The sequence below is a fragment of the Garra rufa genome, chromosome 7 (genome assembly GCF_049309525.1).
Source record: "Garra rufa chromosome 7, GarRuf1.0, whole genome shotgun sequence".
NCBI lineage: Eukaryota > Metazoa > Chordata > Actinopteri > Cypriniformes > Cyprinidae > Garra > Garra rufa.
Window position 1 is genome coordinate 42,593,206 of NC_133367.1, and position 18,257 is coordinate 42,611,462.

The 18,257-nt window shown below is 38.3% G+C and overlaps 1 protein-coding gene across 1 annotated transcript; it reads left to right on the top strand.

The window, feature by feature from the left end:
- Positions 1-649: 649 nt before the first annotated feature.
- LOC141339288 (fetuin-B) lies at positions 650-17,887 on the top strand. Its single transcript, XM_073844912.1, has 7 exons — positions 650-916; positions 1,027-1,137; positions 1,640-1,727; positions 7,410-7,576; positions 11,438-11,539; positions 11,733-11,813; positions 17,178-17,887. Exons 1-7 carry the CDS (start codon positions 722-724, stop codon positions 17,592-17,594), a joined length of 1,161 nt encoding a protein of 386 aa, XP_073701013.1. The 5' UTR covers positions 650-721; the 3' UTR covers positions 17,595-17,887.
- The last annotated feature ends 370 nt before the right edge of the window (positions 17,888-18,257 follow it).

An 18,257-nucleotide genomic window follows, 5' to 3' on the forward strand; every position in this document is an offset into this window, starting at 1 on the left:
TTTTGAAGGAAAACGTTTTAGGATTTCTCTTCATATAGTGGACTTCTATGGTGCCCATGAGTTTGAACTTCCAAAATGCAATTTAAATGCAGCTTCAAAGGACTTTAAATGATCCCAGCCAAGGAAGAAGGGTCTTATCTAGCGAAACGATTGGTTATTTAAAAAAAATAAAAAAATTACAATTTAAAGAAATTATGTTTTTTTAAGGAAAACATTTCAGGAATGTTCTAAATATAGTGGACTTCTATGGTGCCCGCAAGTTTGAACTTCCATTGAAGTCCACTATATGGAGAGAAATCTTTAAATGTTTTCCTCAAAAAACATAATTTCTTTATGACTAAAGAAAGATATGAATATCTTGGATGACAAGGGGGTGAGTACATTATTGGTAATTTTTTATTCTGCAAGTGATCTTCTCCTTTAAAATCTGCTGCAGATGTTCACATGGAGGAATGAGGTAGTGTTTATTTGCATTTTAGATATTAATGGATTATTCTTCTTTTCGTTTACACTTAAACTAAATTCATATAAGGAATAAGTTTGGAGTGGATTTGGAGCCTGTAGACTATGACACACATGCTGTTTACATCATGCTGAGGTCACACATTGATCATCTTGTTAATGTTTATCAAACCTGATTCCAAAGTCACATTCATCTCCTGGTATAAATGGATGCTAGACTGCATTCGGAATAAAACTGGTTATCTCGGAAGATAGAAAGATGTTGCCTCTGATTTGGATTTTTCTGACCGCAAACATTTTGTGTGTCTCTGGGACAAGTTTAGTTCATGTTCCCTGTGATGACATGACTGTGGAGAAGTTGTCCCGACTGGCCGTCACGTACATAAACGAGGACAGACAAACAGGTTACAAATTTGCCCTGAACAGAATCACAAACGTTCAGGCGCAGCAACAGGTTGGTAAACACTGCTGTCATTTTTAAGGCAACCACATTAAGATCTACTCATATTAGCAAAATAACTCTTTGCAAGAACCTGTTTATTTCATAGGTGCTCTTTGCTGTAGGGTCCAGCTGGAAAGGTCTACTATCTTGATTTAGATGTCCTTGAGACCAAGTGCCATGTCCTCAGTCCCAAATCATGGAAGAAATGTGCTATAAGACCCTTCATGGAAACAGTAAGGCTTCAGATTCTGGATAAATTGCTGCTACTGTACATCTGCAGACTGCTTAAAGTTTTGATTGAATATGTGGCCTGTGTTTTACAGCCTAGTAGTGATGTTTACCTACTGGTTCCAATTCACAAATATTGATCATGGGTTTAGGATTAACCAGCAGAGCATTTTACGCTAACATGCAAAACTCCCATTGACCATTTAACGGATGCAAACTCTTTATCTCAGGCTAAGGCTTTGTTTTAATCTATTATTGCACTTTAAAACCTGCGCTTTGCATTGTGAAAAAGCAATAAGTGACATCAGCATGGCTTTTTTAAAATAAGAAACATGAGAAAAGCTCTTATGGATAGTGATATATTATGACTAATCCGACTTCTAACTCATATTAATCCATGAAGTAACTCAGTGCAGATGTTTCACAGAATCTCTGCTTTTAATATGTCTAGAAAAAAGGGTGTTTTAGATTGGTTTATGGACAATTTATGTGTTTCCTGTGTTGTAGCAAATCTCTGGGAACTGTAACACCACAGTGCTCCACAAACCGGAGGGTTTCTCTTACCTCTACAGCTATGACTGCACACTTGTACCAGGTCAACCAGTTATTTCCTTTTCTTTCTGCACACATTTGGTGTTCCCTGCATAACAGAAATCTCAAAATGCATGTGAACCTCAAGTAAATGCTTTTAGCTTATGTAAAACTATCAATAAGATACTAAATCAAACTAAATCAATTTCCTGATAATTTACTCACCCCCATGTCGTCCAAGTCTTACTTTCTTCAGTCGCAAAGAAAGTATGTTTTTTTAAGGAAAACATTCCAGGACTTTTCTCCATATAGTGGACTTCAATGGTGCTCAATGGATTGAAGGTTAAAAATGCAGTTTCAGTGCAGCTTCAAAGAGCTCTACACAATCCCATTCGAGGAATAAGAGTCTTATCTAGCTTTCGAGTCTTATCTATTTTTCTAAAAAAATGTACAATTTATACTTTTTAACCTCAAATTTATTCTGGAAGAGAGTAATCCTTTAAGTGCTTAATATAAAATATAAGATTCTCAGTTTGTGTCTTCAGCTATATTTCAAATGTGTTTTGTCCTCTCGTTCTGGAAAGTGACTTATAACTTAATCAATCATCACATCTATTGCCCATTATTTTCATGGTCTTTTATTATAGATTTTATCAATTAGTTGGTGCAGCCCTCAAGTGGAGACTTAAGTCTTCTAGTCTAATAACGTTTCGGCGCGAAACGGTAAAATCTTAATATCATTTTGGTTAAAATATACTTTTAAGATGCTTATCGTAATCTAACTCATTCGAAAAACACCATATTAAAAAAGCAGGTACACTGTAAAAAAACTACAAAAAAACATTTTTGAGTAAACTTAAAATTATTTGTTACCCTGCTGCCTTAAAATTTTAAGTTCAGTCAGCTAAAATAGGTTGTCAATTTGAAATTTTAAGTTGTACTAAGAGACAGCTTAGATATTTAAGTTGACTTAACAAAAAATTTGGTTTGTTAAACTTAAAAGCTGGGTAAGTTACCTGGCTGCTATAAAATTGAGTTGAATCAACTCAATTATCTAAGCTGTCACTTAGTCCAACTTAACATTTTAAGTTGACTAAACTTTTTTTTTTCGTTGACTGAACTTAAAATTATAAGGCAGAAAGGTAACAAATTATTTTAAGTTGATTCAACAAATAGTCTTTTTGTTACAGAGGAGTCGGTGAGAGGTGGATCCAAATGCAAGGCTTTATTAGACGAGGTCAAAACAGACAGGGTCAATCACCAGCGAACAACAACAGCAGAGATAATCCAGAGAGTAATCCAATAGAACACAGGCAAAGGGTCAAAATCCAAAGAGCAGTCCAAACGTGAAAATGAAACAAACAATGAAACCAGGTAAACTAAGACTAAGACTAGGAATAAACTGACTAAGACTATGACTAGGAAAACAGGAAAATCAAACAGGGAAAACGCTCAGTAAAGTCCACAAATGCAAATCAATACTTCGCAGTGAGAGAGTGCACTGAGCTGGCCTTTATGGCAGACAAACAGGAAGTTACCATAGAGGCAGCAGAGGAAGCAGCAACAGTCAGTGTTGGTAAGAGCTCCCTCTGCTGGCCTGGTGTGACATAGCCCCCCCCCCCAAGGAGCGGCTTCCAGACGCTCCAAAAAACAACAGGAAGAAACAGTCCAGGGGAGCGGTGGGGGGGGCCAGGAGACTGAGGCAGAACAGGTTGGGCAAAGGCCCTCCAGAGCAGAGCAGGAGATTCAGGAGCCCTCCAGGGCGGAGCAGGAGGCGGAGCAGCCCTCCAGGGCGAAGCAAGAGGCTTAGGAACCCCCCATGGTGGAGCAGGAAGCCCAGGAGCCCTCCAGGGCGGAGCAGGGGGCGGAGCGGCCCTCCGGGGCAGAGCAGGAGGCGCAGGAACCCTCCAGGGTGGAGCAGGAGGCGAAGCGGCCCTCCGGGGCGGAGCAGGAGGCGGAGCGGCCCTCCGGGGCGGAGCAGGAGGCGCAGGAACCCTCCAGGGTTGAGCAGGAGGCGGAGCGACCCTCCAGGGCGGAGCAGGAGGCGCAGGAACCCTCCAGGGCAGAGCAGGAGGCGCAGAAGCCCTCCAGGGCGGATCAGGAGGCGCAGGAGCCCACCAGGGCGGATCAGGAGGGGCAGGAGCCCTCCAGGGCGGAACAGGAGGCGCAGATGCCCTCCAGGGCGGAACAGGCGGCCGCATCATGGACTGGGACCTGGGGAGAGCAGAGACAGAGGAGGCAGACAGAGCAAGGAGAGAAGTAAAGAGTTCGTAGGAGTACGCTGCCTCCATGGCCGTGACTGGGCAGACAGGAACTTCAGGAACGGCTGTCGTGGTCGTGTAAGAGACGACAAGGAGCCTAGGCGGTGCAGGCAGAGCAAGGAGTCTAGGTGGAACAGGCAGAGCAGGGAATCTAGGGGGAGCGGGCAGAGCAGGGAATCTTGGCGGCACAGGCAGAGCAAGGAGTCTAGGCGGAGCAGGCAGAGCAGGGAATCTTGGCGGCGCAGGCAGAGCAAGGAGACTAGGCGGAGCAGGCAGAGCAGGGAATCTTGGCGGCGCAGGCAGAGCAAGGAGACTAGGCGGAGCAGGCAGTGCGTGAAGCCTTGGCGGAGCGGGCAGAGCGTGAAGCCTTGGCGGAGTGGGCAGAGCGTGAAGCCTTGGCGGTGCAGGCAGAGCGTGGAGCCATGGCGGAGCGGGCAGAGCGTGAAGTTCCGCTATGCACGCCACCTCCGAAAGAGGTATAGGCGCAGCGGACATGCGTGCAGATGAGGCCTCCAGAGCAAACTTGTGGACAGACTCATGGGCTGAAGAGGCCACTGGGGCGCAGTGTGCAGCCCACACACTCAAAATGGCGATTGCCATAACAGGTAATGCAGTTGGCAGATGAATGCCCACCGGGTCAGTGGGCGTGAGGCTTGGGAGCGTTGGCTCTGCGGGACTTGGGAGCATTGACTCTGCATGGCTTGGGAGCGTTGGTTCTGCATGGCCTGGAACCGATGGCCTGGGTGAGACCTGACATGGCTCTGGATGCTCGGGTGAGTCCTTGCTTGACATTGAAGGCTCAGCTGTGACTTGACTTGGTGTGACTGGGACCGTTGTGACCTGACTAGGCTTTAGTAGAATAGCCGTAACTGGGCTTGGCGTTAGTAGAACAGCTGGACTTGGCTTTAGTGGAGCAGCTGTGACGGGACATGGCTTGACTGGACTTGATTCAGGAGGTACAGTAGTGTCTTGATGTGACTCTGCGAGTACTGCTGTTACTTGCTTGGATACAGGAGGTGTTAAGATGTCTTGACTTGTCTGAGGGTATGAAACTTTAACTTGGCTTGACTCAGGGAGTACTGTTGCATCTTGACTTGCTTCAGAAGGTAAAGCTGTGTTTTGGCTTGACTCAGGGAGTGCGGCTGGATCTTGACTTGACTCAAGGAGTGAGGCTAGGACTTCACTTGACTCGGAAAGGGTTGCTTGGCTTGACTCAGGATGTGAAGTGGTGTTTTGATGTGATTCAGGAGGTGCAATTATGTCTTGACTTGATTCAGAAAGTGAGGCTGCATCTTGACTGGACTCAGCAAGTGAAGCTGTGTCTTGACATGACTCTGAAGGAACAGCTGCTGGGACGTGACTTGACTTGGCAGAGGCAGCAGCTGTGATGTGATTTGACTTGGCAGAGACAGCAGCCGTGATGTGACTTGATTTTGTCGAGACAGCAGCCGTGATGTGACTTGACTTTACAGGAACAGCGGACATGACATGAACAGACTGTGGCTGGACTGATGTGATGCTAGTGAGCGTTGGCTTGGCAGACGTGACGTTAGCATTCGCTGGCCTGGCAGACGTGACATTAGCATTCGCTGGCCTGGCAGACGTGGCGTTAGCAGGTGCTGGCTTGGCTGACGTGGCGTTAGCAGGTGCTGGCTTGGCTGACGTGGCGTTAGCAGAAGCTGGCTGTAAGAGACTGACTGTTCGTACTGACAGCAGTGGTGGGTCCTCCAAACTGGATATTAGTCTCTGATAGGCCATGGAAGGGTGAGAGTCTGATGCTGTAGCCACCATATTGATGACAGACTCAGGTATGGCGGCCATCTTGCGTGCAGGTTCAGGCGTGGCGGCCATTTTGTGTGCAAGCTTGGGCGTGGCGGCCATCTCGGGTGCAGGCTCGGACGTGGCGGCCATCTTAGCAGCAGGCTCTGGCATGGCGACCATCTTTGCAGCAGGCTCTGGCGTGGCGACCATCTTTGCAGCAGGCTCTGGCGTGGCGGCCATCTTTGCAGCAGGCTCTGGCGTGGCGGCCATCTTGCGAGAGGACTTGGGCGTGGCAGTAGCCATCTTGAGAGCAGACTCTGGAGTGGCGGCAACCATCTTGTGAGCAGGCTCAGGAAGGGCAGCCATCTTGTGAACTGACTCAGGAAGGGTGGCCATCTTGTGAACGGGCTCTGGGGTGGCGGCCATGTTGTGAACGGGTCTTGGGATGGCAGCCATCTTGTGAAGGGGCTCTGGGCTGGCAGACATCTGGTGCTGTGGCTCTGGGCTAGCAGACATCTTGTGCTGTGGTTCTGGGCTAGTAGACATCTTGTGCTGAGGCTCGGCGCTAGCAGACATCTTGTGCTGTGGCTCAGAGTTAGCAGACATCTTGTGCTGTGGTTCAGGGTTAGCAGACATCTCGTGCTGTGGCTCTAGGCTGGCAGACATCTTGTGCTGTGGCTTTAAGCTGGCAGACATCTTGTGCTGAGGCTCTGGGCTAGCAGACATCTTGTGCTGAGGCTTTAAGCTGGCAGACATCTTGTGCTGTAGCTCCTCTAAAACACCCATAGTGAACGGAGAGCCAAACAACTGCAGTGCTAAACAAATGTATTGCTGGAGGGTCCAGCCAGGCTGGTGTAGTGGCATCAGGGAACCGAATGGCTCGGAAAGTCCACCACGAAAAAATATTATTAAACAGGCCTCATCCATTGAAGTAGCATTTGCCAGTGTAATAAAATCCAAAATGTACTCCTCAATGGGACGCTCACCTTGACGGAGACGGATAATCTGAGTGGCTGGGTTCATGGTGAACTGCTGGTGGATAAAGCCGCTGGATCCGGGTGTGGCGAAGTATTCTGTTACAGAGGAGTCGGCGAGAGGTGGATCCAAATGCAAGGCTTTATTAGACGAGGTCAAAACAGACAGGGTCAATCACCAGCGAACAACAACAGCAGAGATAATCCAGAGAGTAATCCAATAGAACACAGGCAAAGGGTCAAAATCCAAAGAGCAGTCCAAACGTGAAAATGAAACAAACAATGAAACCAGGTAAACTAAGACTAAGACTAGGAATAAACTGACTAAGACTATGACTAGGAAAACAGGAAAATCAAACAGGGAAAACGCTCAGTAAAGTCCACAAATGCAAATCAATACTGCGCAGTGAGAGAGTGCGCTGAGCTGGCCTTTATGGCAGACAAACAGGAAGTTACCACAGAGGCAGCAGAGGGAGCAGCAACAGTCAGTGTTGGTAAGAGCTCCCTCTGCTGGCCTGGTGTGACACTTTTAATGTATGTCTCAGAATTAATTTAGCGATAACCATAGCATATAATTAACGATTACCAATTCTGTTTATCAGCAAGGACCACAATGGAAATAAGTCTTTGAATGTCTTGCTTTTGTCAAATAAACTCAAGTAATTGCTTCATTGCTATTTTACCAATGCAATTTCAGCTTTTTCTTTTATTTTACTTAAAGAAGTGCTCTCTTTCCTTTACTTCCACAAGACCCTCCAGAGAAGTTGCGCTTGACGTGTCCAGACTGTCCTCTTCTGCTGCCGGTTGACAGTAATGAAGCCATCGCCGCTGCTCGGACTTCCCTCCTTAAATACAACAGACAGAGCACACTTCCTGTTAGCCTGACTGTGGACACCATCACCAGAGCCTCCCATCAGGTCACAAAAGACGGCAATTTATCAGTTCTAAGAATTCATTAAACTGTGGTGTCATTTAGGTTTACAATACACCGTAATATTTCAAGGGGAACTTTCTTCAAAACAGTAGTTCCTGTATCAGTGTCCTAATAACTAGTATAATAATTGCAAGAATTCATACAACCTCACTCATACTTGTGTGACCTCAAATTCATACAAAGGACCACACTAACTCTAACCCTATACACTTAACCGTCACAGAAATTAGCCATGAATTGGCCATGGGATAGCGCTGAATATTCACACATTTTTGTTTTCTAATTAGTGGTTCGGAGCTTGTTTCAAAATTGTTTCAAGTCACATGATTTCAGCAAACAGCTTCAAATACAATTTCAAACTGTTTCGAACCTTGGTTTTGCAGCATTTCAAAATTAATAAAGGAAATAAAAAATTAAATTTAGAACATGGTTGCCCAACCCTGTTTCTGGAGATCTACCATCCTACAAAGTTCAGCTCCAACCCTGATCAAACACACCTGAACCAGCTAATTAATCTCTTAGGTAGCACTTGATAACTAGATAAAGAAGTTTGTAAAGTAGTTTTAAAAGCTTAATAGCTAGATAGATATAGATAGATAGCATGTTTCTAGTATTATTAGCACGCTACTAGCATGTTTCTAGCATGATTAGCAAGTTGCTAGCATGTTTCTAGCAGGATTAACAAGCTGCTAGTATGTTTCTAACATGTTTCTAGCATGATTAGCAATGTGCTAGTATGTTTCTAACATGATTAACAAGTTGTTAGTAGGTTTCTAGCATGTTACTAACATGATTAGCAAGTTGCTAGCATGGGTTAGGGTTAGAATCAAGCATTTTGTTATGGTTGTACTTTTCAAATGGCAAATAATCAGCAAAATATGCAAGTTTTGTTCAGTTCAGTGCCATTGTTTACGTTCAGTAAGAATTGATTTGAAAAAAAAAAAAAAAAAAAAGTTCACAAGGCACCGAATACTGACCCTAATCAGAATTTACTAGAATTTAAAGGTTGGTGTGTTTAAACAGGAGACAAAATTATTTTAGAAGCTCTGCACAGAAAACAGAGCAACATAAAACATTAAATTACCTGTACTAGTTTCAACAATACTGTCTTGTCGCCTTGAAAAAAGTGAAAAACACAACCTCTTGTTTTTTTGTTCCACTACATTAACTATGTCAGCAAAATACACTGTTAAATCTGATATATTACACCAGCTAGATTCACCATTTAGATGCACTCAAAAATGTAGCTGAGGACATCTGCTGGTTAAAGCAGTGGAAATGCAACACAGCAAAAACTGATACTTAGGTATGAATACAATTTGTCTTCAAAAGCAGAACACTCTAAACAAAATGACTGATTCTGAGGGGGTTTTATGGCCCTTGCAAAGCTTAGACATGCCCTGACATTTGTGCTTTTCTCAGTAACTTAAAAGCATATTATAGTACAACTCACACAGAATTTACTTTCAAACTACACAAACTCACACTAGTGTCCAGATCGCACAGATTTCTATTGGAAAGTTTTGCCAAACTGTGAGCGCATCTTTACTGTGTAGGCATTTGCACAGTGAGAATGACCTCTTAGCACCACCTACTGTCCAATCAGCATTAATACCAGCATAGGTTTAAATGCATACACCAAACCATTGTGTGAAAATTATTGTTGCAAGTCAAATGACATTGTACCATGATGGCATGTAGGTCAAAGATGTCAAGAAGTACACATCAAAAGAAATTTACGAAAGTGATTTTATGTCTATAGAAATAACATTAAATGCAAGTAAAGTGTCTACTTTTAGGGTTTCACATAAGTTTTTGGAAAATAAAATCTCAAAATTTGATTGAAATAATGTTACATTGTCATTCAGCGCATTTATGTAAATATTCAAACAACATGGTTATTCTGATTGTACTTATTAAAATATATAAAGGAATAAGGGAGCATATTAAATTTGACTGTGTTTTAAATGAGTAAAAAATCTTACTGACAGATGGGCAAAACCTAGGATAGTGGCACATTTTAAAAATTTAGAATTACAACTAATTAGTATTTGGGGTTTTGTCCTTTAATATGTCATTGATGATATGCCTGACAAGATAGTTACTCTGAATGACATTTTAGTGGGTGTCTTCTGTAAATTAGGAAATATTTTATGATATTTATTATTTTGGCTAAAAAAAAGCAAGATAAATTAGAAAGAAAACTTTTAATAAAAAAAATAAAAAAAATAAAAAATAAAACAATAATTTAAAGCAGTATTACACTTACTGTTTTTATGCCTTTTTCGTCTTTGACCCATGTACATTGTTTTTTATTCCACATTTTCATCCTTAAAATTTTAAATTCACCCAAAAAATATGCTGAATATAAATAATCATAAAATAAAGCATAATAAAACTAGATAAATTTTTTTGTCAAGACAAACTTGAAGTTGGCTTGAAAAAGCTGCACAAGAAAGTTTGAAAAGTTTGAAAAGTTTTAAAGTTGGAAAAAGTTTAAAATTTAAAAAGTTTAAAAGAAAAAAGTGAAAAAAATGTTAAAATGTTTTAGTTTTAAGTTTGATGGTTTTCAGTCTGAAATAGTTTGAAGTAGTTTTAAAAGATTAAAGTTTGATTAGTATGTTAATAGCATGTTGCTAGCTTGATTTTATCACGATTAACATGTTGCTAGCAAGTTTCTAGCATGATAAGGAAGTTGCTAGCATATTGTTAGAATGTTTCTATCATGATTAGCAAGTTGCTAGTATGTTTCTAGCATGATTAACAAGTTGCTAGCATGTATCTAATATGATTAGCAAGTTGTTAGCATGTTGGCAGCATGTTTCTAGCATTATTAACAAGTTGCTAGCACATAGCTAGCACGATTTTATCAAGATTAGCATGTTACTAGCTTGTTATTAGCATGTTTATAGCATGATTAACAAGTTACTAGCTTGTTTCTAACATAATCAACAAGTTACTAGCCTTTTTCTAGGATGATTAGCAAGTGATCAGCATGTTTCTAGCATGATTAGCATGTTGCTAGCACGTTGTTAGCATAATTACCAAGTTACTAGCATGTTTCTAACGTAATCAACAAGTTACTAGCATGTTTCTAGCATGATTAACAAGTTATCAGCATTTTTCTAGCATGATTAGCATGTTGATAGCATGTTGTTAGCATTATTAACAAGTTAATAGCATGTTTCTAGCATGATGAGCATGCCACTAGCATGTTTCTATCACGATTAGCAAGTTATTAGCATGTTTCTAGCATGATTAGCATGCTGTTAGCCTTATTAGCAAGTTACTAGCATGTTCTTAGCATGATTAGCAAGTTATCAGCATATTTCTAGAATGAATAGCATATCACTAACATGTTTTAGCATGATTAGAGTGCAGTTAGCACGATTCTAACATGATTAGCAGCTAGTTTAAATGAGTTTAAATGTATTATAAATATAGCTCATAGAAGGTCCGTTTGTTTGAGTCTGAAGGGATTCTGACAGTTTAAATTTGAATTTTGTCAGTTGGAGTTTGAATAGTGTTGATCAGTTGAACATTCCCTCAATGTAAGTCTATGGGATTTTCCAAGTTTCAATCCTCATTTCTAGGAAAACCTGATTTAAAGCTCTAGGAGGAGTAACGTTTGGACATTTCAGTCTCAGAAGAAGAAGTTTAAATAGCATTTCAGTAAGTTGACTTTCTCAAGCCAACTGAAATTTAGACAAGACTTTTTTTGACCCAAGTAGATATTTAATGAAAACACAGTCTGTGTGTGATGACAGAACTCTTTTTTAGATGAACTAACCCTTTATGACACCATCTCCTGCCAGATTTAATGAATCTTTTCATTGTTTCTTAGAGCTCCCCGTTTCCCGCTAGCTTTGTGGAGTACACCGTTCAGGAATGCTCAGTCGCTTCATTCCCGGAGGTTCTGTGTGAGCCAGGACATGAAGGTAAAGAGGTGAGTTCCTGCCAACGTCCATTACGTTGATGTAAATTGGATCCCATGTGAATGACGTAACATCCATCACTATTAACATTTTCTGTTATTTTTCTCACACCATAAAGAGTTTTATTTGATGAAGTGTTCCCTAATTTGCCAAACTGTCTGCTTTCGCTAGTGCGGTTATTTGGTCTGTCTCTTTTCATTTCAGCCCGTTGGGTTCTGTGTCGGGGAGGTTGTTGGCCAGCACCAGCAAGATGTGAAGGTGTCCTGTGAAATATTTCGCCCACAGGTACCCTAAATATCCATATTTGTTTGTCAGGCTTTTTTCTCCAGGTCACACACTGGAAAGCGAGAACTTTCCAGCTCTAAAAGCCAGATGACTGAGGTAAATCAACACCTCAACGTAACAGAAGGAAACTGAGCCAAACCCAACAGAGCTGATCTGAATCTCCCTGTGCACTTATTATCCTCTAGAAAAGTCTAAATGGAAAGACTAATATGGACTGTTAGTTCCTTCCTTACGCCCAGATTGACGTCTGGCTAAATCCATCTGATTATTCTTAAAGATAGGAAGAAAGATTTTGACACCACTACACTCTTAAAAATAAAGGTGCTTCATGATGCTATAGAAAAACCTTTTTTGTCTAAATGGTTCCATAAAGAACCTTTAACATCTGAAGAACATTGTAAGGTAAGAAAAGAGATGGTTCTTTAAAGAACCTTTGACTGAATGGTTCTTTGTGGAACCAAAAATGTTCTTCTATAGCATCGCTGTGAAGAACCTTTTAAAACACCTTTATTTACACACTTTTTCTTGTATTTTGACATTATTCTCGTAGTATTTCGACTTTATTGTCATAGTATTTTGACTTTGACTTTATTCGCATAGTATTTCAACTTTATTCTCATAGTATTTAAGCTTTATTCCCATAGTATTTTGACTTTTTTCTCGTAGTATTTCGACTTTTATCTTGTTGTATTTCAAGTCTATTCTCATAGTATTTCAAATTTATTCTCATATTTCAACTTTATTCTTACAGTCTTTTGACTTTTTTCTCATAGTATTTCAACTTTATTCTCGTATTATTTTGACTTTATTCTCATAGTTTTTCGACTTTATTCTCGCAGTATTTCAACTTTATTCTCGTATTATTTAAACTTTATTCTCGTAGTATTTTGACTTTATTCTCGTACTATTTCAACTTTATTCTCATAGTATTTTGACTTTAACTTTATTCTCGTAGTATTTCAACTTTATTCTCATAGTATTTTAACTTTATTCTCATTATTTCAACTTTATTCTCATAGTATTTTGACTTCAACATTATTCTCGTAGTATTTCAACTTTATTCTCGTAGTATTTCAACTTTATTCTCGTATTATTTCAACTTTATTCTCATAGTATTTTGACTTCAACTTTATTCTCGTAGTGTTTCAACTCTATTCTCATAGTATTTCAACTTTATTCTCATAGTATTTCAACTTTATTCTCATATTATTTCAACTTTATTCTCATAGTATTTTGACTTCAACTTTATTCTCGTAGTATTTCAACTTTATTCTCATAGTATTTCAACTTTATTCTCAAAGTATTTTGACTTCAACTTTATTTAAGCTTTATTCTCGTAACATTTAAACTTTATTCTTGTCGTATTTAAACTTTATTCTCGTAGTATTTTACCTTTATTCTCATAGTATTTTGACTTTGACTTTATTCTCATAGTATTTACACTTTATTTTTGTAGTATTTTGACTTCGACTTTATTCTTGTAGTATTTACACTTTATTTTTGTAGTATTTTGACCTTGACTTTATTCTTCTAGAATTTCAACTTAATTCTGTCACGTAGAGATAAAGGGTCTGGGTCCAAATGCAGGAGAGTGTTTTTAATTGACAATAAACAGATAAACAAACAAACAAACGGCCAACACGGCACAACACGACTTGAAACACACACACACAAATAAACAAAACTGAAACACGGTCAAAGATCCAGGAGCCAGAAACACAGAAACAAACCATACGGAAGACAGCATACAGGAAACAATGCAGACTCACCAGGGTAGTGGAAGTGTGGAGATTATAAAGACAAATCATAAGTGTTATCAGCTGGGGAAGACAGGTGACAATCAAGGCAGGTGCAACAATCAGGGAAGTGTAGTGCAGGGAAGGGAAAACAGCGACATCGTGTGGCGAAGGGAAAGGCAGCAGCCCAGAGTCATGACAAATTCTCATTTTATTTCGACTTTATTCTCGTATTATTTTTTGTAGTACTTCAACTTTATTCCTGTAGTATTAAAACTTTATTCTAGTAGTATTTCAACTTTATTCTCATAGTATTTAAACCTTATTCTCATAGTATTTCAACTTTATTCTCATAGTGTTTCAACTTTATTCTCAAAGTATTTTGACTTCGACTTTATTTAAGCTTTATTCTCGTAACATTTAAACTTTATTCTTGTTGTATTTCAACTTGATTCTCGTGTATTTTACCTTTATTCTCAAAGTATTTTGACTTGGACTTTATTCTCATAGTATTTCCACTTTATTCTTGTAGTATTTTGACTTTGACTTTATTGTTGTAGTATTTCCACTTTATTTTTGTAGTATTTTGACTTTGACTTTATTGTTGTAGTATTTCCACTTTATTTTTGTAGTATTTTGACTTTGACTTTATTCTTGTAGGATTTCAACTTTATTCTCATATTATTTTGACTTTATTCTCGTATTATTTCTTGTAGTATTTCGACTTTATTCTAGTAGTATTTCAACTTTATTCCTGTAGTATTTAAACTTTATTGTAGTAGTATTTCGACTTTATTCTCGTAGTATTTAAACCTTATTCTCGTAGTATTTCAACTTTATTCTCATAGTATTTAAACTTCATTCTAGTAGTATTTCAACTTTATTCTCGTTGTATTTCAACCTTATTCCCATAGTATTTAAACTTTATTCTCATAGTATTTAAACTTCATTCTAGTAGTATTTCAACTTTATTCTCGTTGTATTTCAACTTTATTCTAGTAGCATTTCAACTTCATTCTCGTAATATTTTGACTTTGACTTTAATCTTCCAGTATTTCAACTTTATTCTCGTAGTGTTTCAACTTTATTCTCGTAGTGTTTCAACTTTATTCTCGTAGTGTTTCAACTTTATTCTCGTAGTGTTTCAACTTCATTCTCATAGTATTTCAACTTTATTCTCGTAGTGTTTCAACTTTATTCTCGTAGTTTCAACTTTATTCTCGTAGTGTTTCAACTTTATTCTCGTAGTATTTCAACTTTATTCTCATAGTATTTCAACTTTATTCTCTTAGTATTTCAACTTTATTCTCGTAACATTTCGGCTTTATTCTCGTAGTGTTTCAACTTTATCCTCGTAGTGTTTCAACTTTATTCTCGTAGTGTTTCAACTTTATTCTCGTAGTGTTTCAACTTTATTCTCGTAGTGTTTCAACTTCATTCTCATAGTATTTCAACTTTATTCTCGTAGTGTTTCAACTTTATTCTCGTAGTTTCAACTTTATTCTCGTAGTGTTTCAACTTTATTCTCGTAGTATTTCAACTTTATTCTCATAGTATTTCAACTTTATTCTCTTAGTATTTCAACTTTATTCTCGTAACATTTCGGCTTTATTCTCGTAGTGTTTCAACTTTATCCTCGTAGTGTTTCAACTTTATTCTCGTAGTATTTCAACTTTATTCTCATAGTATTTCAACTTTATTCTCTTAGTATTTCAACTTTATTCTCTTAGTATTTCAACTTTATTCTCGTAACATTTCGGCTTTATTCTGGAAGTATTTCAATTTTATTATCTTAGTATTTCAACTTTATTCTCTTAGTATTTCAACTTTATTCTCGTAACATTTCGACTTTATTCTGGAAGTATTTCAACTTTATTCTCTTAGTATTTCAACTTTATTCTCGTAACATTTCGGCTTTATTCTGGAAGTATTTCAATTTTATTATCTTAGTATTTCAACTTTATTCTCGTAACATTTCGACTTTATTCTCGTAACATTTCGACTTTATTCTCATAGTGTTTCAACTTTATCCTTGTAGTGTTTCAACTTTATCCTTGTAGTGTTTCAACTTTATTCTCATAGTGTTTCAACTTTTATCTTGTAGTGTTTCAATTTTATTCTTGTAGTGTTTCAACTTTATTCTCGTAATATTTCAACTTTATTCTCATAGTATTCCAACTTTATTCTCTTAGTATTTCAACTTTATTCTCGTAACATTTCGACTTTATTCTCATAGTGTTTCAACTTTATTCTCTTAGTATTTCAACTTTATTCTCGTAACATTTCGACTTTATTCTCGTAACATTTCGACTTTATTCTCGTAACATTTCAACTTTATTCTCGTAACATTTCGACTTTATTCTCGTAACATTTCGACTTTATTCTCATAGTGTTTCAACTTTATCCTTGTAGTGTTTCAACTTTTATCTTGTAGTGTTTCAATTTTATTCTTGTAGTGTTTCAACTTTATTCTCATAATATTTCAACTTTATTCTCGTAACATTTCGACTTTATTCTCATAGTGTTTCAACTTTATTCTCATAGTATTTCAACTTTATTCTCGTATTATTTCTTGTAGTATTAAAACTTTATTCTAGTTGTATTTCAACTTTATTCCTGTAGTATTTCAACTTTATTCTCGTAGTATCACCTGGTGTTAGTGTTTCTTAGTGTTGTTAGTGTGTTTGATTTGTGACAACTCTTGCTACCCCAGTAAAATAAACAATATATTTAACATACAATTATTTCATACTAAGTATAGTTCAAATCTATTAACATATTTATATAATGCTCAAGACTTACTGATATAAAATTATACTTAAATTTTATTTGGAGTACTACTTGTGCACAATGCACATGTCTTAGTATTAAACCTAAAATAAAGCACAAATATCAGGGCATGTAAAAACTTCTTCAGGACTCCAAAACACCCTCGGACCCCAGAGGGTTAATGTCATGATTGATGAGGTTTGCATGGCATTTGAATAATATTGGTCTTTAATTATTGGCCTTAGTTTGATATATCTTTATTTGGATTAAAGTGCAATTAAAGTGCATTAAGTTGTTCCAATTTAGCAGACTAAAAAAAGTATACCAGTTTAGTATAACGAAAGTACAATTTCAGGGTTATATTAAGTACATAAAAATGTAAATGTACTTGTAGTATGCTTAGCATGAAAATTTTTTATTTTTTTTATTTTACTTTATTCTCATAGTATTTCAACTTTATTCTTATATTATTTCAACTTTATTCTCATAGTATTTTAACTTCAACTTTATTCTCGTAGTATTTCAACTTTATTCTCGTAGTGTTTCAACTTTATTCTCATAGTATTTCAACTTTTCCAATACATTTTAGTAGATTTATTGTTCACTAGGGTAGTGATTTTGTAAGTATTTTGGTAGTTTTAGTGCATTTTGGATGAAACGCACTGTTGTGCCAAGCTAAAAGTTTGTAAGGCAAACTGTGTGAAGAGTTTTTTTGTTTGTTTGTATTTTTCAGTGACCTAAATACTAAGACATGTGTCTTTGAGAGTGTCTTGACTCATTTATTTCATGATCAGACTACACTGCTTGCGCTGTATGTTTTTGTGAGGATGTCACTCAGCACATTGTCACTGATTCACAGGTGCATGTTGTCACTCCGACACAGCGAGGGGACAAGTTTTCCAAAAGTCCAGCCCACAACGCTCATATTCCTCATATCCATAAGCCCTCTTTCCGAGATGAGAGAGTAACACCTCAGCTAGCTGACCCTGTGTATCAGGCCATCCCTGCAGGACCCGGATCACACCCAGCAGCAGACTCCACCCTGCCCACCTCTTCCAGTGAGTCCACTGAATCTGCAGAGTCATCCGAGGAAGCTGGTGGTTCTGTTCGTGCTGTCAAACCTCCGCTAAACTTCCGCTACGTGCCACACCGTCAGAGGAGGCAGATACCCACTAGCACCACAACTCCTCATTTGCCTGTGTTCCTAGGTGTCTTTCCCAGCGTCCCGTCTCCATTCCGCTCCTGTCCAGGGGTCTCTCGCTACACCACTGTCTAGAGACCCTTTAGTCATCAATCACCAAATTTACAATTCAGGTCAGGTGTGTAATTTACAAAGTTCAGGTCAAATGTGATACTAAACAGTTATCTTACGAAGCCTTGTCAAAACCAGCAAATTAATATTTAATTCTACTTTTCTTGAAACGTATTACAAAGTTCTTTAAACCTCTGATAATGTCACTTGTTGCTAATAGCGATTATGTACCTGTACAAAATACAAACATGGGTCATTTGCAGGAAATGGTGACATTTATGTAACATGAGAACCTTTTGAATAAACCATTAATTTTATTTTTGAATGTTTGTCTTTTTTATCTGAATATCACTTTGCACATGCACCACTGTTACATTTTAATTTGTTATACTGAAAAAACAACAACAACAAAAACAATTAAAAACTTTTAATATAACGGATTTTAACAGTTTGATATTGAAAAATGTACAATAATAGAGTTTCGAATGTTCTAATATTCTGCATCTCACCAGCAGCAAGAAGACACCAGTTCAGAAAATAGTGCAGATGGTTGGCTGCTTATTTTTCTAAGAAAGACATTTCACACTCACATTCACATGGGTCAATGAGCCATTGAGCCGGCAGCCATATCACCCTGTAGCCCAAGACTGGTTGCCTACTGAAGCTAAGCAGGGTTGAGCCTGGTCA